The 24,450-nt window shown below is 40.9% G+C and overlaps 11 protein-coding genes across 11 annotated transcripts; 5 read left to right on the top strand and 6 right to left on the bottom strand.

The window, feature by feature from the left end:
• Nucleotides 1-980: 980 nt before the first annotated feature.
• BDF20DRAFT_898966 (uncharacterized protein) lies at nt 981-3,076 on the top strand. The gene has a single exon (XM_053082650.1). It carries the CDS (start codon nt 1,091-1,093, stop codon nt 2,975-2,977), a length of 1,887 nt encoding a protein of 628 aa, XP_052931311.1. The 5' UTR covers nt 981-1,090; the 3' UTR covers nt 2,978-3,076.
• Nucleotides 3,077-3,386: 310 nt separating this feature from the next.
• On the bottom strand, nt 3,387-5,201 carry BDF20DRAFT_1004608 (uncharacterized protein; the record flags this gene model as incomplete). The annotated part of the gene is made up of 4 exons (XM_053074667.1): nt 4,940-5,201; nt 4,696-4,869; nt 3,935-4,495; nt 3,387-3,845 (listed from the first exon to the last, which is right to left on the bottom strand). Exons 1-4 carry the CDS (start codon nt 5,186-5,188, stop codon nt 3,387-3,389), a joined length of 1,443 nt encoding a protein of 480 aa, XP_052931310.1. The 5' UTR covers nt 5,189-5,201.
• Nucleotides 5,202-8,894: 3,693 nt separating this feature from the next.
• Nucleotides 8,895-10,498, top strand: BDF20DRAFT_898960 (uncharacterized protein). Its single transcript, XM_053082649.1, has one exon. It carries the CDS (start codon nt 9,052-9,054, stop codon nt 10,393-10,395), a length of 1,344 nt encoding a protein of 447 aa, XP_052931309.1. The 5' UTR covers nt 8,895-9,051; the 3' UTR covers nt 10,396-10,498.
• On the top strand, nt 10,492-11,547 carry BDF20DRAFT_898956 (mitochondrial pyruvate carrier). The gene is made up of 4 exons (XM_053082648.1): nt 10,492-10,705; nt 10,796-10,865; nt 10,974-11,100; nt 11,166-11,547. Exons 1-4 carry the CDS (start codon nt 10,598-10,600, stop codon nt 11,218-11,220), a joined length of 360 nt encoding a protein of 119 aa, XP_052931308.1. The 5' UTR covers nt 10,492-10,597; the 3' UTR covers nt 11,221-11,547.
• A 46-nt stretch (nt 11,548-11,593) lies between these two features.
• BDF20DRAFT_917339 (uncharacterized protein) lies at nt 11,594-13,571 on the bottom strand (the record flags this gene model as incomplete). The annotated part of the gene is made up of 4 exons (XM_053084553.1): nt 11,594-12,602; nt 12,771-12,883; nt 12,956-13,358; nt 13,441-13,571. 4 exons carry the CDS (start codon nt 13,569-13,571, stop codon nt 11,594-11,596), a joined length of 1,656 nt encoding a protein of 551 aa, XP_052931307.1.
• Nucleotides 13,572-13,587: 16 nt separating this feature from the next.
• BDF20DRAFT_898947 (cation efflux protein) lies at nt 13,588-15,704 on the bottom strand. The gene is made up of 7 exons (XM_053082647.1): nt 15,270-15,704; nt 15,063-15,158; nt 14,841-14,977; nt 14,701-14,741; nt 14,437-14,605; nt 14,278-14,341; nt 13,588-14,206 (listed from the first exon to the last, which is right to left on the bottom strand). Exons 1-7 carry the CDS (start codon nt 15,529-15,531, stop codon nt 13,779-13,781), a joined length of 1,197 nt encoding a protein of 398 aa, XP_052931306.1. The 5' UTR covers nt 15,532-15,704; the 3' UTR covers nt 13,588-13,778.
• Nucleotides 15,705-16,098: 394 nt separating this feature from the next.
• BDF20DRAFT_898941 (putative deoxyribonuclease TATDN1-like protein) lies at nt 16,099-17,462 on the top strand. Its single transcript, XM_053082646.1, has 5 exons — nt 16,099-16,219; nt 16,288-16,353; nt 16,424-16,543; nt 16,614-17,247; nt 17,324-17,462. The coding sequence occupies exons 1-5, from the start codon at nt 16,195-16,197 to the stop codon at nt 17,421-17,423; spliced, it is 945 nt and encodes a 314-aa protein (XP_052931305.1). The 5' UTR covers nt 16,099-16,194; the 3' UTR covers nt 17,424-17,462.
• BDF20DRAFT_898930 (26S protease regulatory subunit 4) lies at nt 17,463-19,188 on the bottom strand. Its single transcript, XM_053082645.1, has 4 exons — nt 19,132-19,188; nt 18,822-19,054; nt 17,706-18,739; nt 17,463-17,606 (listed from the first exon to the last, which is right to left on the bottom strand). The coding sequence occupies exons 3-4, from the start codon at nt 18,708-18,710 to the stop codon at nt 17,472-17,474; spliced, it is 1,140 nt and encodes a 379-aa protein (XP_052931304.1). The 5' UTR covers nt 18,711-18,739; nt 18,822-19,054; nt 19,132-19,188; the 3' UTR covers nt 17,463-17,471.
• Nucleotides 19,189-19,800: 612 nt separating this feature from the next.
• Nucleotides 19,801-19,992, top strand: BDF20DRAFT_829033 (YL1 nuclear protein C-terminal domain-containing protein; the record flags this gene model as incomplete). Its single annotated transcript, XM_053078286.1, has 1 exon — nt 19,801-19,992. A coding segment is annotated over one exon (192 nt), but the record flags the coding sequence as incomplete, so codon positions are not given.
• A 110-nt stretch (nt 19,993-20,102) lies between these two features.
• On the bottom strand, nt 20,103-20,661 carry BDF20DRAFT_829080 (uncharacterized protein; the record flags this gene model as incomplete). The annotated part of the gene is made up of 4 exons (XM_053078290.1): nt 20,103-20,211; nt 20,273-20,376; nt 20,512-20,518; nt 20,540-20,661. Coding segments are annotated over 4 exons (342 nt in total), but the record flags the coding sequence as incomplete, so codon positions are not given.
• Nucleotides 20,662-21,434: 773 nt separating this feature from the next.
• Nucleotides 21,435-24,425, bottom strand: BDF20DRAFT_991722 (histone acetyltransferases subunit 3-domain-containing protein). The gene is made up of 6 exons (XM_053085359.1): nt 23,914-24,425; nt 23,551-23,823; nt 23,395-23,476; nt 23,268-23,335; nt 21,907-23,192; nt 21,435-21,834 (listed from the first exon to the last, which is right to left on the bottom strand). The coding sequence occupies exons 1-6, from the start codon at nt 24,158-24,160 to the stop codon at nt 21,487-21,489; spliced, it is 2,304 nt and encodes a 767-aa protein (XP_052931301.1). The 5' UTR covers nt 24,161-24,425; the 3' UTR covers nt 21,435-21,486.
• Nucleotides 24,426-24,450: the final 25 nt, after the last annotated feature.

Here is a 24,450-nt window from a genome sequence, read left to right as displayed (position 1 = left end):
CCCGCTCGATGTTGCTCCCAACAACATGACAATAGTTCCTTCTTCGGAGGGAATGGCATGCGGCAGATTGGTATTGCCAATGAAGGTATATATTTGAAAAAGAACTGACTAGATTTTGGTTGAATAAACCAAAATGACAAAGCTGCCGTTGATGCTGTGGGGTTTTGTGAAAGGCATTGACGACGAGTCTGACGGACCTGCCCGCTCGATGTTGCTCCCAACAACATGACAATAGTTCCTTCTTTGGAGGGGATGGCATTCGGCAGGTTAGTTTTGTCTTTTTCGTCTGATTCAAAGGATTTAATTATGCATATAAGTATCTATGAGATAGGAATAGAAGCCTGTCTGTCATATTCTAACCCTTTTTCTTGCTTAGATAAACGGAGAAAAGTTAAGTGATTATCACCCTTTCTTTAAAATTGGCGTTTGTATAAAGTGTTCAGCAAGACCAACGCTATCGTAAATCTTTTAAGTAAGTATTGCATTTTGTTCTTGGTTAGAACTGCTCCATTTTTTTTTTGTTTTTTTTTTTTTATATTCTCCATTAGCAATATTAATGTGTATTCACTCCCTATCATAGGTCTATACCGTTAGCAAAACAAATGATATCTGGAACAATATATAGCATTATTCCAATTATCATCCAACAGCAGCTCCTAGTTGAAAAAGCAGAAGCCTCTTTGAAATTACATAGCCATTGTCAAGCCCCTTTAAAATAACATAGCCATTGTCTACTCAGAGTGTTATTTACCCTATTCTTGGCTTAATAAAATATAATGCAGACATCTTGTCTTTGGCCCTACTACATCCTGTCGCGAGGCGGGTTTTTTAATAATCGACAATAATTTTTTCACCCAACCGGGCATTTACTTTTTTTTGTCACCGCCTGCTGGACAGTTTTAGAGCGTTCTAAGGTAGAAAGGCACTTGCCTAATTTGGTCTTCTCTTTTTTTTTTCTGTACATGTTCCAGAAGAAACAAGAACATTTTTTTTTAAAAAAAAAAAATAAAAGCAACTAATTTTCCTGCTTCTATAGTGTTCTTTTGCTTCTTTTCTTTTCCTTGGTTTTTACTTTGTAGATGAAAAGAAAATGTCTTTCAACTACTTTCCATCATCCGCTACTACGCGAAAAACCAACAAAACACTAACGTTGGATGATTTCCTTCAACTACAGTCTCTTTTAAATTATGAACAAGAAGCCCGGGACAGACATATCCAAGCCTGCTACAGTCCCGCTGAAGAGAATGCCAGAGAAACGATTCTCTATCCTTTTGTCCCCCATTCCCATCCTCTTCGATTACGTCATGTTTCTCCTCAAGCCGCCCATCAGTCTCGTTTAGAAAAGCAAAGGTTGGAACAGGCTACGTTAAATCTAAAGTATTTGAAGGACCAATATCGTCGTCAACGTGCCGCAGAAATTCAAGCCTACGTAGAAGCCTACAGACGACAGGCTTTAATTCGTGCTGTTCAGCAGGAAGAAGAAGAAAGATATCAGCGTCAATGCATTGCAGCTGCTCTAGAACAACGACGTGTGAATGAGTTATGGAAAAGGTATATGGCCGTAAAGAGTGAAGAGGCAGCCATCCGCGAGCAGCTGAAACAGCAAATGTTACTCAGACAGCAGCAGCAACAGCAACAGCAACAACTTGCCGTGCTGGAAAAAGAGAAAGACGATATTGACATGGAAGAGGCCACTTCAGACGAGGAGGAGGGCTATTCTAGATATCATTCCGCTCAGCTGGCTGATTTACTGAGACATGTTTTCGGACAGCAAGTGCAACAACAACGTGAGCGCTTGGAAGAAGGCAATGACGTAACCTACTTTGCTGATGAACACGTCCAAGACAATGAGCCTGCTCCTATGTCGGACGACGATGCTATGGCGATGGATGAAGTATGGAAATACCTTTCTGACCAAAAGAAGCGTGATTCTGAAGCTGCTCCTTCTTCCAACGTTGGCTTGTCCGCAAGTCGCAGCCTTGACGATGACGCGGAAACAGTGTCTTCTTCTCCAAGCACGGCCACGAACATGGAGTCACTCGATGATGCAAATACCGAAGCTTCTGAAATGACAGCTGAAGAGCAACAGAGACAAGAAGAATTAAAGGCATTACCTCCTCTTCAAGAGCACGTCGTTACCTTGAAGGACTTGATCAGTCAACTTGCTTCTGAGCCAGTGTTGGTAGGTGAACAATACAACGCGCCCTCCGCGGCAGCTACTACTGAAAAGCCTATGATGCAACAGTTCAGTGACGAGCCCAAGCCTTCTGGTATTTGGGTCCAAGAAGATGAGAATTTAAGAAAGAAGCAGCAACAAGAAGAAGAGGAACAACAGCAGAAAAAGCCTATGACTGCTAATGATGCTGCTACCACTTCCACCGCACAAGACGGTCCCTCTTCGACAGAGGATAAAAATAAGGAAGCAGAAAAGGAAGAGGAAGAAGGCGTCTTTTTACCCAAACAAGTCATCACTGAAGCAGAACCTACACCTCAGTTGGAACAAATGCCAAATACACCTGTCGGCACAGAAGAAGAACGTCCATCAGAGCAGCAAAAGAAAGTTGTTGACAGTCGTAAGATGAAGGTGATGGAGGATTTAGACAAGATCGAAGCCGAATTGACATCGGAAGACAGCGACCTTCATAAGCGTTGGAAGCATGTCTTGGACACCAAAAATCTTAGCTTCACCAAACAGTCTGAAGGCACGTTATTGCTGACAGCTTCAACGGATGCTAACCGCCAATTCTTGGGTTCAGAGGACGAGTTGATGCGTGTTATGCTCAAATTAGATGCCATCGAAAGTAACGGTGACGAGGAGATTCGTTTAAGACGACGTGGGCTCGTAAAGCAGTGTGAGCATATGCTTGATTGTTTAGACCAATTGAAACAGGCACAGTGGGAGCCTGAAGTGACTCATCAACAACGTAAAAAGCGTCATCGTCGTCGTCATAAGAAGAACAAGAAGAGCAAACATTAACCCTATTTACATGAGACATATATAATTAGTCATGATGATTCATTGTTTCTTGCATACAATAAAATATCACTTTTAAATTCATTGCTCAAAGCTCGCAACCCCAAGCATACAGATTTGTTGTTGAAATGATTTCTACTACTTGTTCTTTGGTTGGGTCGTATTGAGGATTTTAGGACTTGAACATGAAACGAATAATAAGCGATTTGGTTCATTGCTGAAAGAATGGAGTATCATAACTCATACTTGTGGTCTTGACTTGTAGGCAAGTGAAGTAGCTCGTTTTTAAAATTCATGTTAATGAAGGCTCTTCGTACAAATAGAGCAATTCAGCTTTCTGAATCTATCACGTCGCAAACTAGGCCCTCATTGACTAGAGTTGTTATTTGCTCACTTATTAAAGAAAGCATCTTTATTTTAACTGTCTACTGAACTGCAGGTCTGATAGGTATCTTTCGTCCATAATGTAAGCGTATAGAGCGCGAATCGATGAAAAGAGCTTCTCTTTCTCACGTTCAGCAAGTGCTTTAAGAATTATGTCTTTAATACAAAGATGATAATTACGCCAAGAATAAAGATGATCAAGAGTATCAAGAAAAGAAGGCAACTCATCAGTATAAATGGGTGTTGCGAGTGTAAACAGGGTTCTAGCAACAAAAGCATCCTCAAGCGGTTTGATAGCAAACATGTATTCCACATTTCCCACCCAATCCATCCAACCGCCATTATCCTTGTCAGCTTCTGGGATAGGGAGATTCAAGAAGTGCCTCAAGATTGCTTTGTTGATTCTAATGCTCTTCGCCTGTTGTTGCAGACAATTTGCAGTAGGGGATTTCTTTCTTTTCCATTCGCTCGCAGACAGCTTGATACCCTTCGTCGCAAGAATTAAATCTATTCTTCTGTCAAAGCCACTGTTCAGGGAATCTTTTCATTATATGCTTTTTTAAGGTTGGCGGCCACAGTCTTGGAAGCATCAGATACCCTTTCTCCGTCCAGAATGTCTAACATAGTATCATCTAATATTTCATCAAGTATCTTTGCAAATTGACGATAATATGTTAGTTCACTTGCATTATCATCAGAACAAATACTGCGATCAGGGAGGCAATGCTTAGCAGTCAGATCAAGTATGTCCAAAATTTGTAAACATTCTATCTGATCAGACTTCAGCAGTTCAAGCTTTTTCTTGGCAATAGCAATTCTCAATTCCTTTTTATTGATTTTGCCATTTATAGTACCTCCTGCCATCATTTCACAGTATAGTTCCTTAGTAGTAGTTGGAATCCCTTCTATATTATTCAACTTTTTCCAAGACTGATCGTTCAAGTATTGCCGGAATATAGACATAACGTCGTTGTTGACTGTGTCAATGATACGGGATAATGAAAGCTTTAAAGCATTGACCTGTACTATATCACTGAGATCGATTGACAAAGCGAGCTTGGCTGCCATTACATCTAGCTGTTCACCTAGAGTTATGGGCTTAAAGTCTTGAAAAAGGTTGTTCAGGGTAAAAGCATCCTGCATGAAGAATGTTTTAGACAACGCTTTCGATCCATAAATATATACTTGATTACGTAATTCAGCAGGAGATAGCAATGAAATAGAAGTCGATAGAGAATGATTAAAGAGACCGGTTAACGCGTCAGAATCATCAGGAGTAGAGAGATTTTATCATCACTACTTTCTTCCATCTCAGTGGCTTTTCTTTTTCCTTTTACCGGTGCTTTGGTGTGCGTCGCTACGTTTTCTGAAATAGTCAAATCACTAGAATTTGAATTTCGAGTTTGATGCTGGTGAGTTAAGAAAGAAACTCGCATTTCTTGAGGTGGATACAGCACAATAAGAGTATCTGTTTTCAATGCTAACTGGAGCAACTTTGTTGGTTTGGGAAACTTTAAGCTAAATGAGAGAACGTTATTTGTGAATATGTATATATGTTTATATTATGTTCATTGTACTAACTTTTTGTAAAATTGAATCTATGAAGCGTTTAACACTACTAGGGGTTTCTTTATTGTTTCTGATAGATCTAAGCTCGTTGTGGAATAGTTCTGAATATTTTCCAAACTTTTTCACAGAAGAGCCTTCAGATTGTGCGTATAGGGCGTAACCATCAACACACGATTTGCTTAGCGGTGTAAATTTAAAATAAGAAGAGCACTTGATAGCAGAACTGTTTGGTACTTGGTAGTTCATATTATTGTTATTCATGATTAACTTGTAAATTACAGGAAAGAAAAAGATAAAATGAACATTGCTTTTCGCAATCTTTTAAATAACCGTATGACAGCATTTGGCTTAGATTTTTCTTTATCGTTTAATTTCACACGTCCTGTCAGCGTTTGGCGTAGATTTTCTCTTATCATTCAATTTCACATGCCATTTCAGCGTTTGGCTTGAATCTAATAATACTCAGACATTGTCCTACCTTTCTTTCACTCTCACATTGGTGGAGAATCTAAAATATTCCATAATGAATCCAAACAGTGACAACAATCATGATGAAGCAAACCATCCTTTCCGGTTGGAAGCCATTACTCATCTGATACAAATAGGACAACGGCCACAAGATGCCGATGTCTCTCAGCAAATAGCCCAGGTCCAAATGTTTCATGAAAATCACATTTAACAACTGCACCAGCAACACGAACAGTGTAAAACTGCCCAGAAATAATTATATCAACAGCGAATGGAAAATTGTATGGAAACAGCTTGTAAACAAGTACAAGAACATGGAGCCATAAGAAAACAATTAAATTATTAACAGCCTAATGATTTGGCAGCAGAAACTGACAAAAAGACCAAATACCTCAAAGACACTTACAAAGGACAAATCACCACGTTGAGGCAAACAATAGATGACCTTCCAGAGCAAATCCGCCACCTAGAACAGCAACTCATTGACGCCACATATAAGCATCAGCAAACTCTCAGCCAAACTAAACATCACCTCCAGCTACAGGTATATGGAAGGGAGAGCAAAAAATACCTTACTGGACGTACAATTGAGTTCACAGCTAGGAGACAGGAACTTCAAAGAGCTATTCACCACTCCCTTGATTTGCAAGCAACAACAAATGCTCGGCCTCAGTTAGCTCACTCTCTACTGATGATGATGATGATGATATGTATACTTCGCCTTTACAACACTCTCAACCACAGTGAGATACTGTATCCGAAATCGTGATGAGTCAAGTTACTACTACGACACCCAGAGCGTACTTTAATATCAACACTGGCCGAATGGATTCAACACCAAGAAAACGCCATAACAAGCACCCAAACCCTTATTTTTTTGGAGGCCATGTGGCTCCTACCGCTCATGATTGGCTTACGAACTTTGATAAACTGGTGATCTATCATCATTGTGACAAACAGGAACGCATAAGTGATTTCATGATGGCCATGCAAGGAAATGCCAATGATTGGTGGAAGACTCTTACGGATACTGACAAAAGTTTATCCAAACCATTTGCTCCCAGTTCCAAACCTTCTTTGATTTGTCCAAAGATGAAATGTCCAAAGCAATCAATAATTTGGATAGCCTAAAGCAAAATAGCGAACCGATGACAACTTTTGGTCCTCGTTTACTATTTGTAAAGGGTAGTGATAATTGCTGACAGAAGGATCACTCAAGATAACGCGACGGGAGGTTGGTGTTACTTACAACTCTGAACAGTAATTACAACAAGATAATAAGACCACTTTTATTGATACAAGAGTAAAGTGTAGTATCCAGGAAGAACAGATAAAAATCACTAAAGATATTTATTGGGAGGCAGGCCATATTTTTATGGTTATCAAGTGAAAAATGAGAGGCAATCAACTCATTACACTTTTACTCCTTACCACTGTTACGAAAGACAACTTCCAGCTTGAAATCCATATTATCCACGAAAGATCCTAAAGGTCGAATTGCCCGCCTAAGCTTACACATTTGGACCTACGATTTCACCATACAACATAGAAAGGGACTTTATAATACGGATGTTGACTGCTTAAGCAGAATCAAGATTCAGTCCGAAGAACAGAAGTGCAGGCTATCCGTCCTCAACAGGTTGGGGTCACTTACTCAATATCAAAAACTCAACAGCATTGAAGTCGGGGAGCTTGGGGAAAGATGGGCCGCCGACATCGCTTTCTTACCTTGTTGTATATATTATAGTAAGTATAGAGAGAGAAAAGAAAACAACAGGAAATCTGTGAAAACCAAGTTATCTTCTTTTATTAATAGAATATATTCAGACAAAAACCATGTAGGAAAAAAATACTTCTATTTATATTTGTGGATATTGTAAAATAACTCTTTCTATCGGGACCCTTAGTACAAGGTGACCTGATGGTAAAAGAAAAGACATACCCAATTGTTACAGCACGGTTCATCATGCTAGAGCGGTGCCTTGACCGATTGGATAGGTATAAGAAGATAAGTGATGAGCTGATCTGGCTAACGGTTCCTTTAATCGATACCTCTGTCGTATTTGAGGGTAAATGATATACAAATACTAAAATTATAATTCACTTTATGAAGGATAAAAGATGAATTATACACTATTGCAAACCAGAAATAATTAGAAACTACATAAAATCTAATAGAATCAAGTGTTGCGTTTAGTTGACAGCATCATATGAGATGTGGAGAACTCGTATATAAATTATACAAGATCCTCACACCTCATTACTGCTGAAATAATATACAGTAGAGTAGCAAACGAACATAGAATAAGTGATGATTCTTTTACGAGATTAGCTACCTCGTATAAGGCTGAACAGGTTGTCATTTAGGACATATAGTTTACTTATTTTATTATATACGTTGCTATATGACATGGGATGTAGAGTAAAATTGATATATGGACATGCAGGGTATATTGATTCAACACCAAGGTAGAATAAGTTTCAAGTACTAGTCACTGCTTTTTGGCATAAAGAATGATACAAGATAATAGGTTGTGATCATCCTTTACAATAACTGTTCACTCAACTCAAAGACCAGGCGCGAATACTATTTTCCTCATTCATACTATTTTTCTGCAAGCAGTGCTTCATAATGGTTAGCACGGGAAAATAAGTTGGTTGCATGATCACTAGATCAAGCCATGGATACGTTTCCAAGTCCATCCGCTCCCGAGTAGATGCGTAATCTCCTCAAGGTAGAATTCTATAGTGGAATAACTCAACTGTCAGTTTCTAGGATCCGCAATACAGTATAAAGTAGATATTTAAATTTTTGCAGTAGATATTTTTCTCTTCTCTTTGAACTTGACTTGATTCGAAATAAAATCTTGGTAGTTTAATCTCGTTCAGCTTTTTACTGTTTTGCAAAGTGATGTTTAACTCTACAAGTCGTTCAATACCACCAATTGACTACAGCCTTCAACATTGGATTAGAGCGAGCCAGCCATACCTAATGTCGAATACCCATAGCCCATTGATAACGTTTCCTTTGAATGGCAACCAATGGACAGAAAATTTTTCTTGTTGTAGTACATGTCCTACTCTGCAAGATGGATAAGATTCAAAAGGTGGTCAAAACCAATACAATAAGAAAATACAAAGTATGACAGGAATAAGTTATTTATTAGTCTCTTTTTACTCTCTTTCACTCTTTTCTTGTTTTGCTCCTGAATTAAATCCTAACGTTGATTTTTGCCTCTTTTGTGATGAGCACATGGAAATCAACAGCAACAAGCAGTAATAGTAGTAGTAGTAGTAGTAGTACTACTACTACAACGACAACAACGACAGCCATTCCCATGACTAGCAATGGTCATAGTTTATTTTACCAAAGAAGATCTTCATTAACGACAGCATGTCCACCGTCCGATAAAAGATATCATAAACAGCATCACTATTCACATACTCTGATGGGTAACAGCAGTAGTAGCCACAGCAGTAGTAGTCATAGTCATCGTCGACATGCTTCATTTTCTTCCTCCCTTCGCTTACCCAGTAAAAGGCGATATGATATCGATGACAGCAGCAGCAGCAGCAACAGCAGCAGCCACCACAGTAAGCACCCTAACAGTCTTTTGTCGAAAAGAAAGCCAACATGGAGAAAGAGACTGTTGATCATGCCGGTCATTCAACTGGTAGGCTGGACCTATCTGTTCATTTGTTTCTGTTTATCCACCTTTCATCTTTTCACTTCCTTTTCGTTGCTGCCGGAGCAGCAGCTTTCTCGAGCAACCGATCCACTACTGACGGCTGCTGCTGTGGATTGGGATCAAGTATTATTTCAGCGATACCAACAGTCGAGCGACCCTGTTGTTCCATCCTCTCAATTCAACGAGATCACACCTCAGATTCGATTATCAAAAATGTTTAGCAAATCCGTGGTGAGTCAGGATCTGATTCGACCTTACTGGTTTACATCGTCGATCCAACCCAGTAAAGAAGCATTGACACTCACGACGGTAGTGGAATGGAAAGAGCTGGAGGCTCTTGTCCGTTTGGCTCAAGTCTATGAAGGCCCGATCTCCGCGACGTTGATTGTGCCTTGCGTGCACAACCTCCATCACGAGCAGACGATGCAGCAACTCAACACGATTCGCCAATGGTACGAGACAACGGTCGTGTTGAGACGGTACGTGGATTTGCATTTGTTTTTACAGCCTGGTGGCATGAGGGTGAATGAAGAAGGGGAGTTGGAAGAAACACCGGGCCAAGGCAGAGGAGGAGGAGGCTATCAAAAGGCGCGTAATATAGCGCGCTTCTTTAGTCGAACGGACTACGTGGCCATGGTACCCGTGACGCTGTTGTGGATGACGCAGATTGGCACGAGCTTTCGACAGCACCTTTCTCACTTGAAAGCAGGCGATGTGCTCGTTTTACCCACCTTTGGCTTTCCATCGTTCTCGACCTCCTCTGAACAGGACAAAGATCGATGGCCGACCGATCGACAAAGTGTCGTCGAATGGGTAGAAGCAGGCGAGATGGGATTGTTGGATGAAAACTACGAGCTCAATAACGGACCGACGTCTTTCATCACCTGGCGTGACGCGAGAGAGCCCTATCGTGTGCCTCATTATGACTACAAGTACGGACCCATTTTCATCTCGACACGGTTGAACCATCCTTGGTGTGAAGAGCGATTCGAGGATTATCTCGCGTCGTGTGTTTACAGTATTTATCTGTCGGGTGCCAATTTGTGGGTGCTACCGAACGACTATGCGGTGAGTGAGACGGTAGACAGAAAAGAGACATGGACGCCACAACAGCGCAAAATACAACAAAAACTGGCTAGCAAGTATCGCATGGAACAATGTGTTTTCTATGCAAGACAGTTTGATCAGTTGGACATTTTTCAAACGGAAAGAGCTGAACACGTCCGACAAGAATGCTCAAAGGCTTTACTGAATTTACAAAAGCAAAAAATGATATCCAATGTCATGAAAGCAGAACGACCGTCTTTTTAATGCAGAAAAAGGGATTTCTTAATGTATTTTTCTGATCCAATCAAAAAAGGCGGGGGAGAAAGATAGATTTTTCTTTCTCTCTTATCGTTTTTGTAACCCCACCTTTTTTTTTTTTTTTTTTTTATTTATTTATTTAAACTTGCTTATTTCTTTTTTCTGTTTTCTTTTTTCCCCCTTCTTTCAAAATTTCATATAAAACACAATGGCATCTACAGCAACTTCAGTAGCATCTAAAAGCGCTTTCCGTAAATTCTTGGATTCTCCAGCAGGACCCAAAACGATCCACTTTTGGGCTCCTGCCATGAAATGGGTAAGCTGTCGGACATGATGTTGTATTGTATGGTAAAACTGCTCAAGAGAGAGAGGAAGGAAGGTTAAACACATATCAATGGATGATTAGGCATTGGTGATTGCTGGTATTGGTGATATGCAACGTCCTGCTGAGAAACTGAGTTTGACTCAAAATATCTGTAAGTAAATCAATGGTGGATGAGATAATGAGTGAGGGCGAGCAAAAGAAAAGAACGCGGAGAATGTTGACATGGACACACACGTGGTTTGGAATTATTTTTATTTAGCTTTGATGATGACGGGTCTTATATGGTCTCGATACTCTTTGGTGATTATTCCCAAAAACTATTCTTTATTTGCAGTCAACTGCTTTGTATTTGGTACTAGTGCTTATCAAGTGGCACGTATTTTCAAGTAAGTACTTGAAGATATCTTTTTGCTTATGAACAAAAAACATAACATACATCTTATTTCACTAGTTGGCGTCAGTCAGAAGAATACAAGCAACAACAAGCCAAATTAATAGAGCAATAATTATGCCCCCGACTTTTTCCCTCTCTTGATTTGATTTGTCCCCGCACTTAAATTTTTCTTTTTTTGCCGAGTTTGAAAAAAAAAAAAAAAGTAATTGTGGAGGGCAACACCCGCGTCATTCTACATCACAGCAACCTTCTCTTTCATGATAGGCTGAAACTCGCTTTGCTCTTATTTAGACCATCCATCAGATACAGTCTCTATGCACCCGCACCTATTCCACATCCTACAGATCTACACGCACATATACACACAGTCAATGACCATTAAATATCTCACATTTTGTCTGTTATTTATTCATCTGCACGATAAAAGGCCCCTTTTACAGTGGTTTTTTTTTTTGATTTTTGAATGGATCCTTATGTAGTGAGCATCATGTATGTCTCTTTAGTGTCTCTTCTTCTTCTTCGTCCTCTGAGATGTTATCCACGATATCTGCCCATCCATAGGATCTCTTGACGGCTTCTTTCCATCCATTGTACATTTTGTCTCTTTTCTTGGCCGAGATGTTGGATTGGAATATCGTGTTGCCATCCTGATTGACGTTTTTTAATTCATCGATTGACTTCCAAATACCCACTGCCAGACCCGCTGCCATCGCCGCGCCCAACGCTGTTGTTTCTCTCATGTGCGGACGCTCTACTGTCATAGCATGGCCTAAAATATCGGCTTGAATCTGCATACAAACATCTGAATTGGATAACCCTCCATCTACTTTGAGAGAGGACACAGAGGTGGATGCTGCTGATGCAGATCTCTGTGACGGATCGTCCTGGGGGCCTTGTGGTGATGAGGTTGCGTCGTGACTCATGGCTTCTAAAATAGCTCTGGTTTGATAACAGACGGCTTCGAGGGTAGCCCGCGCGATGTGTTCCTTTCGTGTGTATTGCGTCAAACCGATTAACATACCTCTGGCATCACTGCGCCAATACGGAGCCAGCAAACCACTCAGTGCGGTGACAAAATACACACCTGCTGTCGAGGTCACTTGGCTAGCCAATGCGTTGATGTCGCTCGACTCTTTGAACAGCGCAAGAGTGTCCCGCAGCCACTGAAGAGAAGACCCCGCGACCGCCACCGAGCCTTCCAGCGCATACACGGGTGGGGCTTGCGCATGCAACTGGTAAGCCACCGTCGTCAACAAGCCATGGTGAGAGAACGTGGGTGGGCCACGGCCTGTGTTGAACAGCAGAAAACAACCGGTGCCGTACGTGCATTTCGCGTCTCCTGGTGAAAAGCATTTTTGTCCCACCAGAGCACTTTGTTGGTCTCCCAAGCAGCCACTGATAGGCACACCGGCAAGGGAACCATGGGAAAGAAAACCATAGATGTGCGAGGAAGGAGCGATCTTGGCTAACTTGAGTTTCTCAAATCCAAAGAACCTTTTTTTTTTTTTTTTTTTTTTTTGCGATATGGCATTTTAGGTAGGTAGGTAGGTAGGTAGGTAGGTAGGTAGGTCGTATTTTTTTTTTTATTTTTTTTGCTATGAAAGAGATGGCTCTTTTGCCCCGCCCCCGCCCCCTCTTCCACCATGGAGAGTATATCCTTACCTGAGACCTTCTTTGCTCCAGGTCAATGTATGCAGGTCCATCAACATGGTTCTACTAGCATTGGTCACATCCGTGACCATCACACCGTTGTCTTGAGCTCCTCCTGTTAAATTCTAAAAGAGGGGAATGGCAGATGAGTGAGAGAACACGACAGTCTTTCGAGGAATACAATCCTATCACTTTACATAAATAAGCCATGTGTCTACCGTGCCAAAGTGTAATCGACCCTCTTCATAAGCGTCTTTCACAGCAGGGACATGCTCCAACATCCATTTCAATTTCACGGCCGAGAAATAAGAGGTGACAGGCAAGCCGCAGATACGCTGGAGGTCGTGGATCTCTTGCTCGCTATGGCTTTCCACAAGCGCCTGTACCGTATGCGCTGTACGATTATCGCTCCAGACGATGGCACGGTAAAGCGGCTGACCTGTTTCGCTGTCCCATACCAGTGTTGTTTCTCGTTGATTGGTGATGCCAATGCATTGTATGTCCTTTGGCTCATAGTCGGTCAGCCGTAGTTTCAAAAGAGCTTGTTCGATGCATGTATTGACCGTCGATAAAAGATCCAAAGGATCATGTTCGACCCAGCTACGAAGGAGAGGAAGAGCCAGGTAAGTCACCCACAAAAAAAAAAATGAAACGCTTTCTATCCATGGTTGTCTATTGTTACCCAGGATGAGGATAATGTTGCTTAAATTCTACTTGGTGATAGGTCACGATCTTTCCATGGACATCAAACAACACAAAGCGTGTAGAAGTGGTTCCTTGGTCAATGGCACCTATCAAAGGAGAGTGGGTCATTGCTTTTTTTTTTACAGAGGGGAAGAAGCAAGTGAAAAAGTAAAAAAAAAAAGAAAGAGGCTTTTTATTCAAACTGTGAAAAAAAAGGGGGGGTAAAGTGTAAGGGAATGGGTTCATCATCACGTGTAGTGAAAACTAAGAAAAAATAGGCAATGTATACAGTAAAGACGCGTGATTTTGTTTTATTCTCTAATCTCAAGCATTAATTTAACGAGAAGCACATAGCTCAGGATTACAATGACTGGTAAACAATGTATTATCTGATTCGATTTGAAGCGTGGAATGATGAACACCATAGATATCACAGACAATATGTTGACCCTTGGATAGAATTTCATCATAATTGCCATTTTGAGCATCAATCTTGACATGAGCCGTCAATGAATATTTGCCAGGTGAAAGAGTCCAGACGTGCAAATCGTGCACAGCAATGACGCCAGGAAGACCGAGAAGTGATTTTTCGATCAGGTCAGGATGGATGTTGCCAGGAACACCTTCCATCAAGACAGCCAAAGAATCCTTGACAAGATGATAAGTGGTATAGAGTACAAGGATGGAAAAGATAAAGGTACACATAGGATCAACAAAGGTCAAGTGGGGCTTGAAAAGCAAGATAATCGATGAAACCAACACACCTACATCGTCGATAAGGTGAGTACATGAGTGAACACCCCCAAGGAGCGTTGTTGTTGTTGTCTCCACTTACCAACAGAAGCTAATAAATCACCAAGTACATGAAGGGCAGCTGCTCTAAGGTTAATGTTTGCTTCCTAAACAGAAACAAAAAAAAAAAAAAAAAAAAAAAAAAAAAAAAAAAGTTAGAGTGAAACTGTCAGGGCATACCCTTTTTTATTCTTCTCCTTACTTTGCGGGGTGGTGCTGTTGCTGGTTCACCATGATTGTGTTCATGTTGGCCTCCGTTTGCATGGTGAGCAATATGTGTTTCTTCATCATGTCCATGGTTGGTATTATGGTTGTGTTCATGACTATGGCCATCATGACTATGTCCATGTCCACCAAGAACATAGGCTAGACTGTAACAGAATCAAGGATGTTTGAGAAAAATCAAGTTTAAGGTTTTCGATGGCACAAAAAACACAAAAAAAGAAAAAACCTGTTCAAAACTTACACGACGTTGACAGCCACACCAATAGTAGCAGTAATGCACATCTATCATATCCCATGAAGAAGGATGAGATGAATATTCGGAAGGCTAAAAAAAACACAACAACCCCTCCTTTTTTGTCAACCAATGTAAATAACATTTACCAACTTTGCATCAATTACTTCAGGCTTTTTCAATCTTTGTATTGCCTCATGTAACAGAAATCCGGTAAGAATCCAGATAGTTAAAACAGAAACAAGCGCCGCAATGACCTCGGCACGATGGAAACCAAACGTATGTTCTAAGTAACCCCCCAAAGAAAAAAAAGGAAAAACATGCGTCAGATACCTTACCATGGCGAGTCTGTTTGTGTTTTACTTTCTTACTTTTGGTGGCTGGTTTCTCTGCCAAATAGATAGCGACAAGGGCCACAATAAAGCTTGCTACGTCTGATAAGAGATGAAACGCGTCGGACATCAAAGCTGTTTTGGAGTTGTGTAAGTGTATGTGTGTGTGTGTGGGGAGAAAAATAATTATAGATAACAGATGAGCCATCTCTCGTACAAAAGGAGATACTATGTGCTTGCTCTTACCTAACGAATTGGCAAAATAACCAGCTACCAATTCTGTAACAAAGAAAGCACAAGCCAATCCTACTGCGAACCATAGCCTTCTCTTTGTACTCTTTGCCTGTTGACGATCCTTCAAGTTGTTGTTGCTGCAATTCTCTTGTGGAATAGTGTAAGAAACAACTGAACCACTATTGCCTAGTAGTTGCTGCTGTCCTCCTCCTCCTCCATTTAACAGAGGTGTTCTTTCTGCTGACATTGTCTCATTAAACGTACTTGGTGACATTTGTTGTAAATAAACTAGAGAGGCCGTAGGAATCTCAAACTTTTTTTTTTTGAAAACCAAGGGACAGAGGGGGTTCTGTGCCTAAATAGATAAATTCAATAAACAGAGAGAAAGGAAAAAAAAAAAGAGGAGCTGACTGCAAGTAGGCTTTCGTAGTAAAAAGAAGACTAAAGAGCAGAGAAAAAAAAAGAAAAAAAAAAAAAAAAGCTGATTTGTTCAATGACAGCACACGTTTCAAGGAGACTTTGATTTGTCCAATAAGAGCACGTTTTCGATAGGTTAAACAAGCATGCTGATCTGTATTCAAATCGAACGTCCCTTGCTATGCCATTAATGAAGAGTAATATCCTACAGGGAAAAACATGGCGCTCCAAGGTCATTTATATATAAAGTAAAAGGCCTTCTCTGTTTTGGTCTGGAATCACTGCGCTTGTGTACATATAACTATAGATAATGTCTCTTTATCATCCATGTCTTGACTAGCTATTGCCTCATATCAAAAGCATGCAAAAAAAAAAAAAAAAAAAAACGGACAAACAAAAAAAAAATCAAACTCATATCTATGCTCCGTAGACTTGCTTATATCCACGCGGATTGGCTGCATGAAATTTAGTTCCCCTTTGGACCTGCCAAAAAAATTTCGGCTTTTTCAGTCTGACATACATGCAACGCATGATGAGATTGATTGGTAAAATGGCGAAAGAAAGCGTATAAGAGCAACATTAAGGTTCTTAATTAGGACACACTCTCCAATAGACATTGGCGCAAACTTGACAGATCCCATGTTCCGAGGTCTTTACCGAGGAAAACAAGCTCATGCAGGTGAATCTCATACTCTCCCATTCGAACGCACCGACAATGTCCCAAAAGTAACCTGTCTCTCGTGTTTTAGATGATTTCAACTTGGTTTTACAACGTGCACAAGAGGCGGGTGTCAAGAAAATGTTTATCACAGGAACCAATTTAGAAGACTCTAAAGAAGCCATTGAAAGTATCAACAGCCACAAAGAGGGTATGTTTCTGCCCAACAAATTATGTTTATCCCACCCATCACACTGACGCACGCACGACTATCCTCATAGCTACCGGCTTTTTATACTCTACCGTCGGCTGTCATCCCACGAGATGCTCCGAGTTTGACGAATACAAGGATGGACCTGACGCCTATTTCGAGCAATTACTTGACCTTGCCCTAAAGCATCCTTCTTCCGTCATTGCTATCGGTGAATGTGGTCTTGATTACGATCGTCTTCATTTTTGTGACAAGGAAACACAAAAGAAATACTTTCGAAAGCAGTTTGATCTCGCAGAAAAGACAAACCTACCCATGTTTCTGCATAATCGCAACACCGGCAACGACTTTTATGACCTCGTCAAGGAAAACAGACACAAATTCAAACACGGTGTAGTGCACTCCTTTACAGGTACCCGAGAAGAAATGCAAAAGCTGTGTGATCTTGGACTGTACATTGGCGTGAATGGTTGTTCGCTCAAGACACAGGAAAACCTAGACGTCGTCCAAGCGATACCAGAAGACCGTTTGATGATCGAAACCGATGCACCGTGGTGTGACATTCGACCGACACATGCTTCTTACGCACATTTGAAGAATATACCAGAACAGGACCTCACCCTCTATTCACCACCGAGCAAAAAGAAGGAAAAGTTCGAGATGGGGCTCATGGTGAAAAGCAGAAATGAACCATGTACACTAGGGTAAAAACAGCCTACTTGTATATATCTACCTCCCACACCAAGACTAACATTGTTTTTTTGTACTGTCATGCTCTAGACTCGTACTCTATGTGGTTGCTTCTCTCAAAAACAAGGATCCCAAAGAACTATCTGAAATCATTTGGAACAACACTTGTCGAGTCTTCAATACAGTTTAGTAATAGAACATGTCCATCTTTATTATATTGAAAGCAATAAAAATGTGTTTAGAGATAAAGCCCTTCTGGGGTGCCTTCCGTCTTTCTATACAAAACTTTCTCTTTCGCTTTACGGAAATCCTCGGCAATCACCTTCATACGACGTTCACGTAAAGCCATTAAACCTGCTTCTGTACAAACAGCCTATAGAGTGATAAGAATACACATGAGTGGAGGTCAACACACTTGTTTGTCTCTACCACCGCTGGATGGCCCCCGTTGCGGGGGCAATGGTCATCTTACCTTGATATCTGCACCCGATAAATCATCCTTGGACATGACAAATTCTTCCAAGTCAACATCGTCCGCCAAGGTCATTCTTGAGGTATGAATATTGAAAATTCTACGCTTTGTTTTTACGTCAGGCAAGGGGAATTCAATCTTACGATCGATACGGCCGGGACGAATCAAAGCAGGATCCAAACTATCAATCTTGTTGGTTGCCATAATCACCTTCACGTCGCCTCGGGAATCGAAACCGTCCAACTGATTCAGCAATTCCAGCATGGTACGTTGAATTTCACGCTCTCCGCCCGAGGTCGAGTCGTATCGTTTTGTACCCACTGCATCAATTTCATCAATAAACACAATAGCCGGTGCGTTTTCTTCGGCCACACGGAAAAGTTCACGCACCAATTTGGGACCGTCACCCAAATACTTTTGAATCAACTCTGAACCTACGATACGTAAGAAAGTAGCGCTGGTTTGATTGGCCACCGCTTTCGCCAACAGTGTTTTACCCGTACCAGGCACACCGTAGAGAATCACACCCTTGGGCGGCTTGATGCCCATTTCTTCGTACAATTCAGGATGCGTCAGTGGTAATTCGACCGCTTCCTTGATTTCTTGCACTTGTTGCTCAAGACCACCGATATCCGCATACGATTCCGTAGGTGCTTTCTCCAACTTCATCACGCTGACCATCGGATCGGTATCGTCGGCCAAGACGCCGACCACCGACATGGTCTTGTGATGTAATAAAACGCTGCATCCAGGTTCGAGTAAATCTTTGTCGACAAAACTCATGACAGAAACGTAATATTCGGGTCCTGTGGCTGAAGAAACAATAACGTGGTCATCGTCGATAATCTCTTCTAATGAGCCTACTGTCATGGGCGAACCACGTAAATCATCCACTCGTGTTCTTTCTTCCTGATCTCTTTCTTCTTGAGGTTTAAGTCTTTCTTGATTTTGTACAAACTCTTCTTCAAGTAACAAATAATCTTTGATACGTTCCATTTTCAACATTTTAAGACGACAACGAGTGGTAGGAAAGACTATCAAGACAAGATGACATGAGTCCCTCTGCATGCTTTTTTGCTCCCAAACGCACACTGTTGTTGTGGATCGCTTTTTTACCTTGAGGTAACTTGGCGGTTGTATCGGGTCCTCTCTTCTTCTTTTTACCTACACGTGTAGGCACAGGAGGTTCCCACTTTTTCTTTTTATCCTTCTCCTATCGACGGCAACGGTTAAAAAGTGAACAACTGTAGCTCTGTCGTTTGTGGGCTTTTTGCATAGTTGTACAATAATAATAATAATACCTTGTCTTTTTTGCCATTGTCTCTTGGCATACCCGATTGTGAATTACCCTTTCAAAAAAATCATCCTAGGTTAATACAACTGACTCGCGTCTATCTCTTTCTTTTGCTTTTCTCTGTTGCGCTACCATTTTGAATTGTTTATGAACTTTTGGTTAAAATCAGAGTCAAAAAGGGAAAGGAGTTGGAACGATTTCCCATTTTTAATAGCGCAAAGAGCCTGCGCGTCCAAGTACGTCAGCTTTCCCCGTTTGTGACGCTCTTAATTCGCGTGCCGAATTTAAAGCAGCAAAATAAGAGGGTGTGCTTTTCTTTTTATTGCTTTATCCTTCCCCATCCTATTTTGCCGAGCCTATCTTTTTCAATGTAAGTTGTCCTTACTATGGAGCCATCACAGCAACAAACAAAAAAAGCTAATGTGCATTGAATAGGGCGCCCAAGAAGTTGAGGAAAGCGACGAATACTGGCAAAGAAGTACAGTACTGGATATTTGCTCTTTTTGAAAATTTAAAAAAAGACTCACACAATTGATGCCATTCACTAAAAACATGATAGTCCAACACAACTTCGGATAACGACGATGATCGTGTGAGGCCCATCAACTTGCTCACCATCAAAAAGCCTTTTAAAAACCCGAATTACAAGACGCCAAAGAAGAATAAGAATTTAAAACAAATCTTGGCGATGGAAAGAGATCGTCCATTAGCTATCGATACACCAACATGTAAAACAATTATTGAGAAACGACACTTGAGCGTCGAATAACATTATTTCATTTTTTTGCTATAGACGAGAATATTGAATGTGCACCCTCTATTTTGCCACAGAAAAAGTATTGCGATATTACGGGTTTAGAAGCAAAATACACAGATCCCAAGACCGGATTAAGATACCACAACGCTGAAATCTACCAATTTATTCGCACACTAAGTGTACCCAATGTACAAGCCTATCTAGCGAGTCGAAATGCTGCCGTTGTTCTTAAATAACCATCGGCATGTCCATGCTATCGTCATGATCCGAATTCCCCTAGAGTATCCAAAGGCGCTGTGAATAAAAGAAAAGAACAAAGCACCCTCTCCATTGAACATGTCATTGTCTATCCTACCATATCATATCCATCGCTCGCTCTATCAATAAGATCCCTCATATCATCATTTCTGCCAACTACATAGTCTTCTACACTGCTGCCTGCATTGTTCCTTATCCTAATAAAAATGTTAATTCATTTTCATTCCACTGAAGCTCATGGTCTCTTGGTTTTTTTACCTTGGATCTGAACCAGCATCTAATAATAGATCCACCATATTTAATGCTACTTCCGGATCATCTTCATATTGTACAGCAAGATGTAACGGTGTATTTCCTTCTTTCTTATTCTTTTGATTGACATTGATCCCTGGCACACGTAAAAGTAATTCCATACACGTCAGTGATCCAAACCTAGCACTGATGATGAAGGGGGAAAAAAAAAAAAATCAGGGCACAGCCAACCGTCATCATGCCACAAAGGGCCTGTACAGTTATTTTCTTTACGCATAATGAAGAGCTGTGTCGCCTAAACCATCGGTATGGTTAATGTCGAAATCTCCTTCTTTGAAAATATCTTCCAACATTTCATCCTGATCATTTCGACAAGCTGCCAACATCAAGTCATCTAATGATGGTGGTGGTGTGTTAATTGATCTCTCTCGTTATAATGCATACTTGATGCACGAACGTACTGTCAGTGGTTCCTTCAACATCACTCATTTTGTATTTGGCTATCAGGACCGGTGCAAAGTGAGCCAAAAGAGAAAAAGAAATGATTTTTTTTTTTTTTTTGTGCTGCCATTTGCATGAATGGGTGATTCAAATGCAGCACAAATAACCGGTTGTTCGTTGGATGACGGCTGCACTACACTTGTATCCCTATGGATCCCCTTCATGACAAGCAGAGACTCCCAGTACTATGGAGACTGCAAAAATAGTTCAATCGACAAAGGTAAAATATAAATGGTATACTACGCTCTTATCAAACATACGAGGATGCTCAATATAACTCTAAAGTTTTGTAGCCATTTTCGACGATGCATGTGCTTCAGTAAGCGAGCCTTACTTACAATACACTCAGCCTTACTTTTTTCACTCTCGTTTCTGTTTATTTGTTGGTGGCAATCATAACCGCCTTAACCCTAGTTTAAGCTATTTTTTTTTTTGAAGACAAGCGTACGAATAACTTGTGATAAAGAAAAATACAGCGAAACGAGAAAAAAGCTACCTTTGGGATCAGCCATTATAAATGGCCAACAATAAGTCATTTTCAAAAAGACAAACCACTTGGGATACAAGGAAAAAAGAATGATCCTTTACAGTCTTCAACAATACTAGGGTAGATGATGATTATTTAGAAAGAAAAAAAAAAGAAAAAAAAAAGAGAAAAAAAAAAAAAAAGAAAAGGGGAATAAGTCCTATTTACAAATTGGCTCGCGATGGTAAAAGTATCACGCTTCTCTCTTGATCGGTGTGCTATTACTGTTGGTATAAAAATCAACATGCTTCCTCCTTCCCTTGGTTGTTGCAGCATTCTTGCTACCAAAGTGAGGGTGGCCTTTATCTGCTGTGGTTGCTGCCCCTTCCTCGTTGTCGTCGTCTTCTTCGTTCTCTTCCTCTTCCTCTGGCGGTTCTTGTTCGTAAATAGAAACAGATGGCATCGCCATGTTTTTATCTTTGAAGATGCATTCCAAAGCATCAATCCAGGCTTTTCTTTTTGACATGGCATGGACAGCATGTTCTGATAAGGCTGCTTTTGAAGAATGAGGCGTCTTTCTCTTTTTAGATTTCTGAGTGCGCTATAGACCCCCGCAAAATAAGTGTCAATCATCTCAAAGAAATACATTCAAAAAAAGTGGGTATGCACTTACAAACCGTTTCAAATAACATTGTTCCACTTGTGCATCTAGCGTATCTAGCACATGTCTATACTGTTCATATTGCAATTGGTGGTCTACGACCTGTAGCAACTTTTTCTTTCTCTGTTCGTTCTTTCTAAACTGTTCTTTTAGTTCTTTGGCTGCTGACCTTAATTCAGCACATATTTCATCGTCTTCTCTCGCGTTCCAATCGATAATATCATCGTCTTCGCCAAAGAGCCCTGCATAACGTAGTTCTCTTTTCAGTCTTTCTTCAAATTCCTCTACATGGATCGTTTTGTCCATCCCAGCAGCAGCAGCAGCATTCGCCGCTGCCGCTGTAGGGTTGGCATAAAAGAGAGGATTGTTGTACAAATGGTCCATCACGTCGTCATTCGGATGCATCATCATCAGCATATCGACTTCCATGTTGTGATAGGACGCATGCGTCGAATCCTCATCATTCTCGTCGTCGTCTTCCTCCTCTTCCCCATCCCCTTCCCCATCCCCGTCCCCGTCCCCGTCCTCCTCCTCCTCCTCCTCCTCCTGCGGCTGTTGCTGTTCCACGACTAAACTGCTCAATAACCTTTCGGTCAAAAGTCCACAACTCAGGTCGGATGCTAACAATTGATCATCGGTCAATTGCTGTCGAGGCGAATCGAGAAACTGTAAATGAGGCATGGAGGGGGGTGGCGGCGGCGGCGGCGGCTGATGATGATCCGAACCCTCTTGATGCATGGGAGATTGAGAACGTTTGAAATGATTATGATTTATGGTATCTGATAAATGTAATCGTTGTTGTTGTTGCTGCTGCTGCTGCTGCTGATCTTCTTCCGCCCATACTTCTGTATAGTGTCTCCCTAGAGCTGGTATATGATAATATCTTTCTACTTCTTTTTCATCTTTAGGCATCAAGAATTGTCTATCTTCTTCGGTCAACGTCTTAAAATAAGGTTCCATCGTAGACCAAAACGTGGTAATGGGAATCTGATCTTTGGCTTTTACACGTACAAAATCCACTTCCTGTGGTTGCTGCTGCTGCTGCTGCTGCTGCTGCTGCTGCTGTTGAGATGAATGATGAGCACGTATTTTGACATGTGTCGTGTTGTTATCGTTGGCTTTCTTTTTCTTCACATGGGGTGGAGACCAAGTGTGATGGTTATTATTCTTGTGTGAATGGTGGTGATAAGATTTAGGGGGGTTGTTCGAAGGAGGTGGTAAGCTACGGGTAATAGAGGCATCTTCCAATTTTTTTAGTTTGGCATTGGGATGCGGTGATTCACTTCTTGATAATGTATCTATGAAAAAAAGAAGAAAAAAAAAAAGGAGGATGGTTGATGGATGAGACTCTTCTCGGCGATGCTATGTTTTACTTGCATATTTACTCTTTAATAGGCTCTCATCATCTCGTCTTCTTTTTCGTCGCAATGCTTCGAGCGCTCTAGAAGAGAGTTAGTTAGTACTGTGAAAATGATGTTGTGTGCATGCATGTGAACCTACAATTGTCTGTCATTATTTTTGCTGTTACTACTGCTACCGTTCATGGTGGAGGAGGATTGCAATACATCATAGTCGTCGTCGTCTACAATGCATCCTCATAAAAGTAAGACATGGGAACCAAAAAAAAAAAAGAGGAAAGGGTGTGTGTCTTTTTACCTAGTTTTTCTTGCTTTATGTGTTGCATCTTTCCTATCTCGTACGATCGTTTACTTTTGCCTGCCGTTGTCGCTAGTTTATTCTTTTGTTGTTGTTGTTGTTGTTGTTGTTGTTGTTGTTGTTGCGATGGAACCGACGGCTTTTCCTCGTTTTCATCTTTTGCTGCTCCCTTTTCTGTTGCTGCTTCTGCTGCTGCTGCTGCTGTTACTGCTTGTTCTTCTTCAAGGACGAGTTCTTTCAACTGTTGATCCAAATGTCTTTGCTCTTTATCAGCTATCACCAAAGAAAAAGGAAAAGATTAGATTCGAGTTTCCTCTGGTGTGTTCAAAGAGCAAGCGTCCATTTTTTTTTTTTTTTTTTTACTTAATTCCCGTATACGTATGTTTTTCTTTAAAGTCGTCCAATCTTGCTGTAGATGACGTATCCTCTTTTCGGATATGGGTAACAAAGCTTCTAAATCAGCCTTCATTTTCAATAAATCGGTGGAATCAGGTATGGCGCCAATGGTAGATGATACACTGGTGGAGTTTTTGAATTGGCGGTAATGAAGTGCTGTCGTGGTGGAGACAGGAACAGGTTGTGTGTATAAGCGACTTGAATCATTATTCATTTTACGGTACAAAAGAGATGACGATGGTGAGGTGAAAGATGGTTAACATGAAATACGAACAAGCGTTGTTTAATCTTTTTTGGAGGAGGCGTTGCGAAAAGAAGGGTGTTTGTTTGTTTGTTGTTAATAAATTAATGAGAATAGCTGCCTATAAAAGCAAATACAAGAAAGAGAGAAAAAGACTTGTACGTTATGTCTAAAGAAACAGCCAATATAAAAATAAAAAAAAAAAAATACGAATTTAGCCCAAAAAGGGTTTCCTGGAGAGTTTCGTTTATTACGTAAGAGAC

Source organism: Mycotypha africana, assembly GCF_025528875.1.
Source record: "Mycotypha africana strain NRRL 2978 chromosome Unknown BDF20scaffold_14, whole genome shotgun sequence".
NCBI lineage: Eukaryota > Fungi > Mucoromycota > Mucoromycetes > Mucorales > Mycotyphaceae > Mycotypha > Mycotypha africana.
This window is presented reverse-complemented; position numbering and strand designations above follow the sequence as displayed.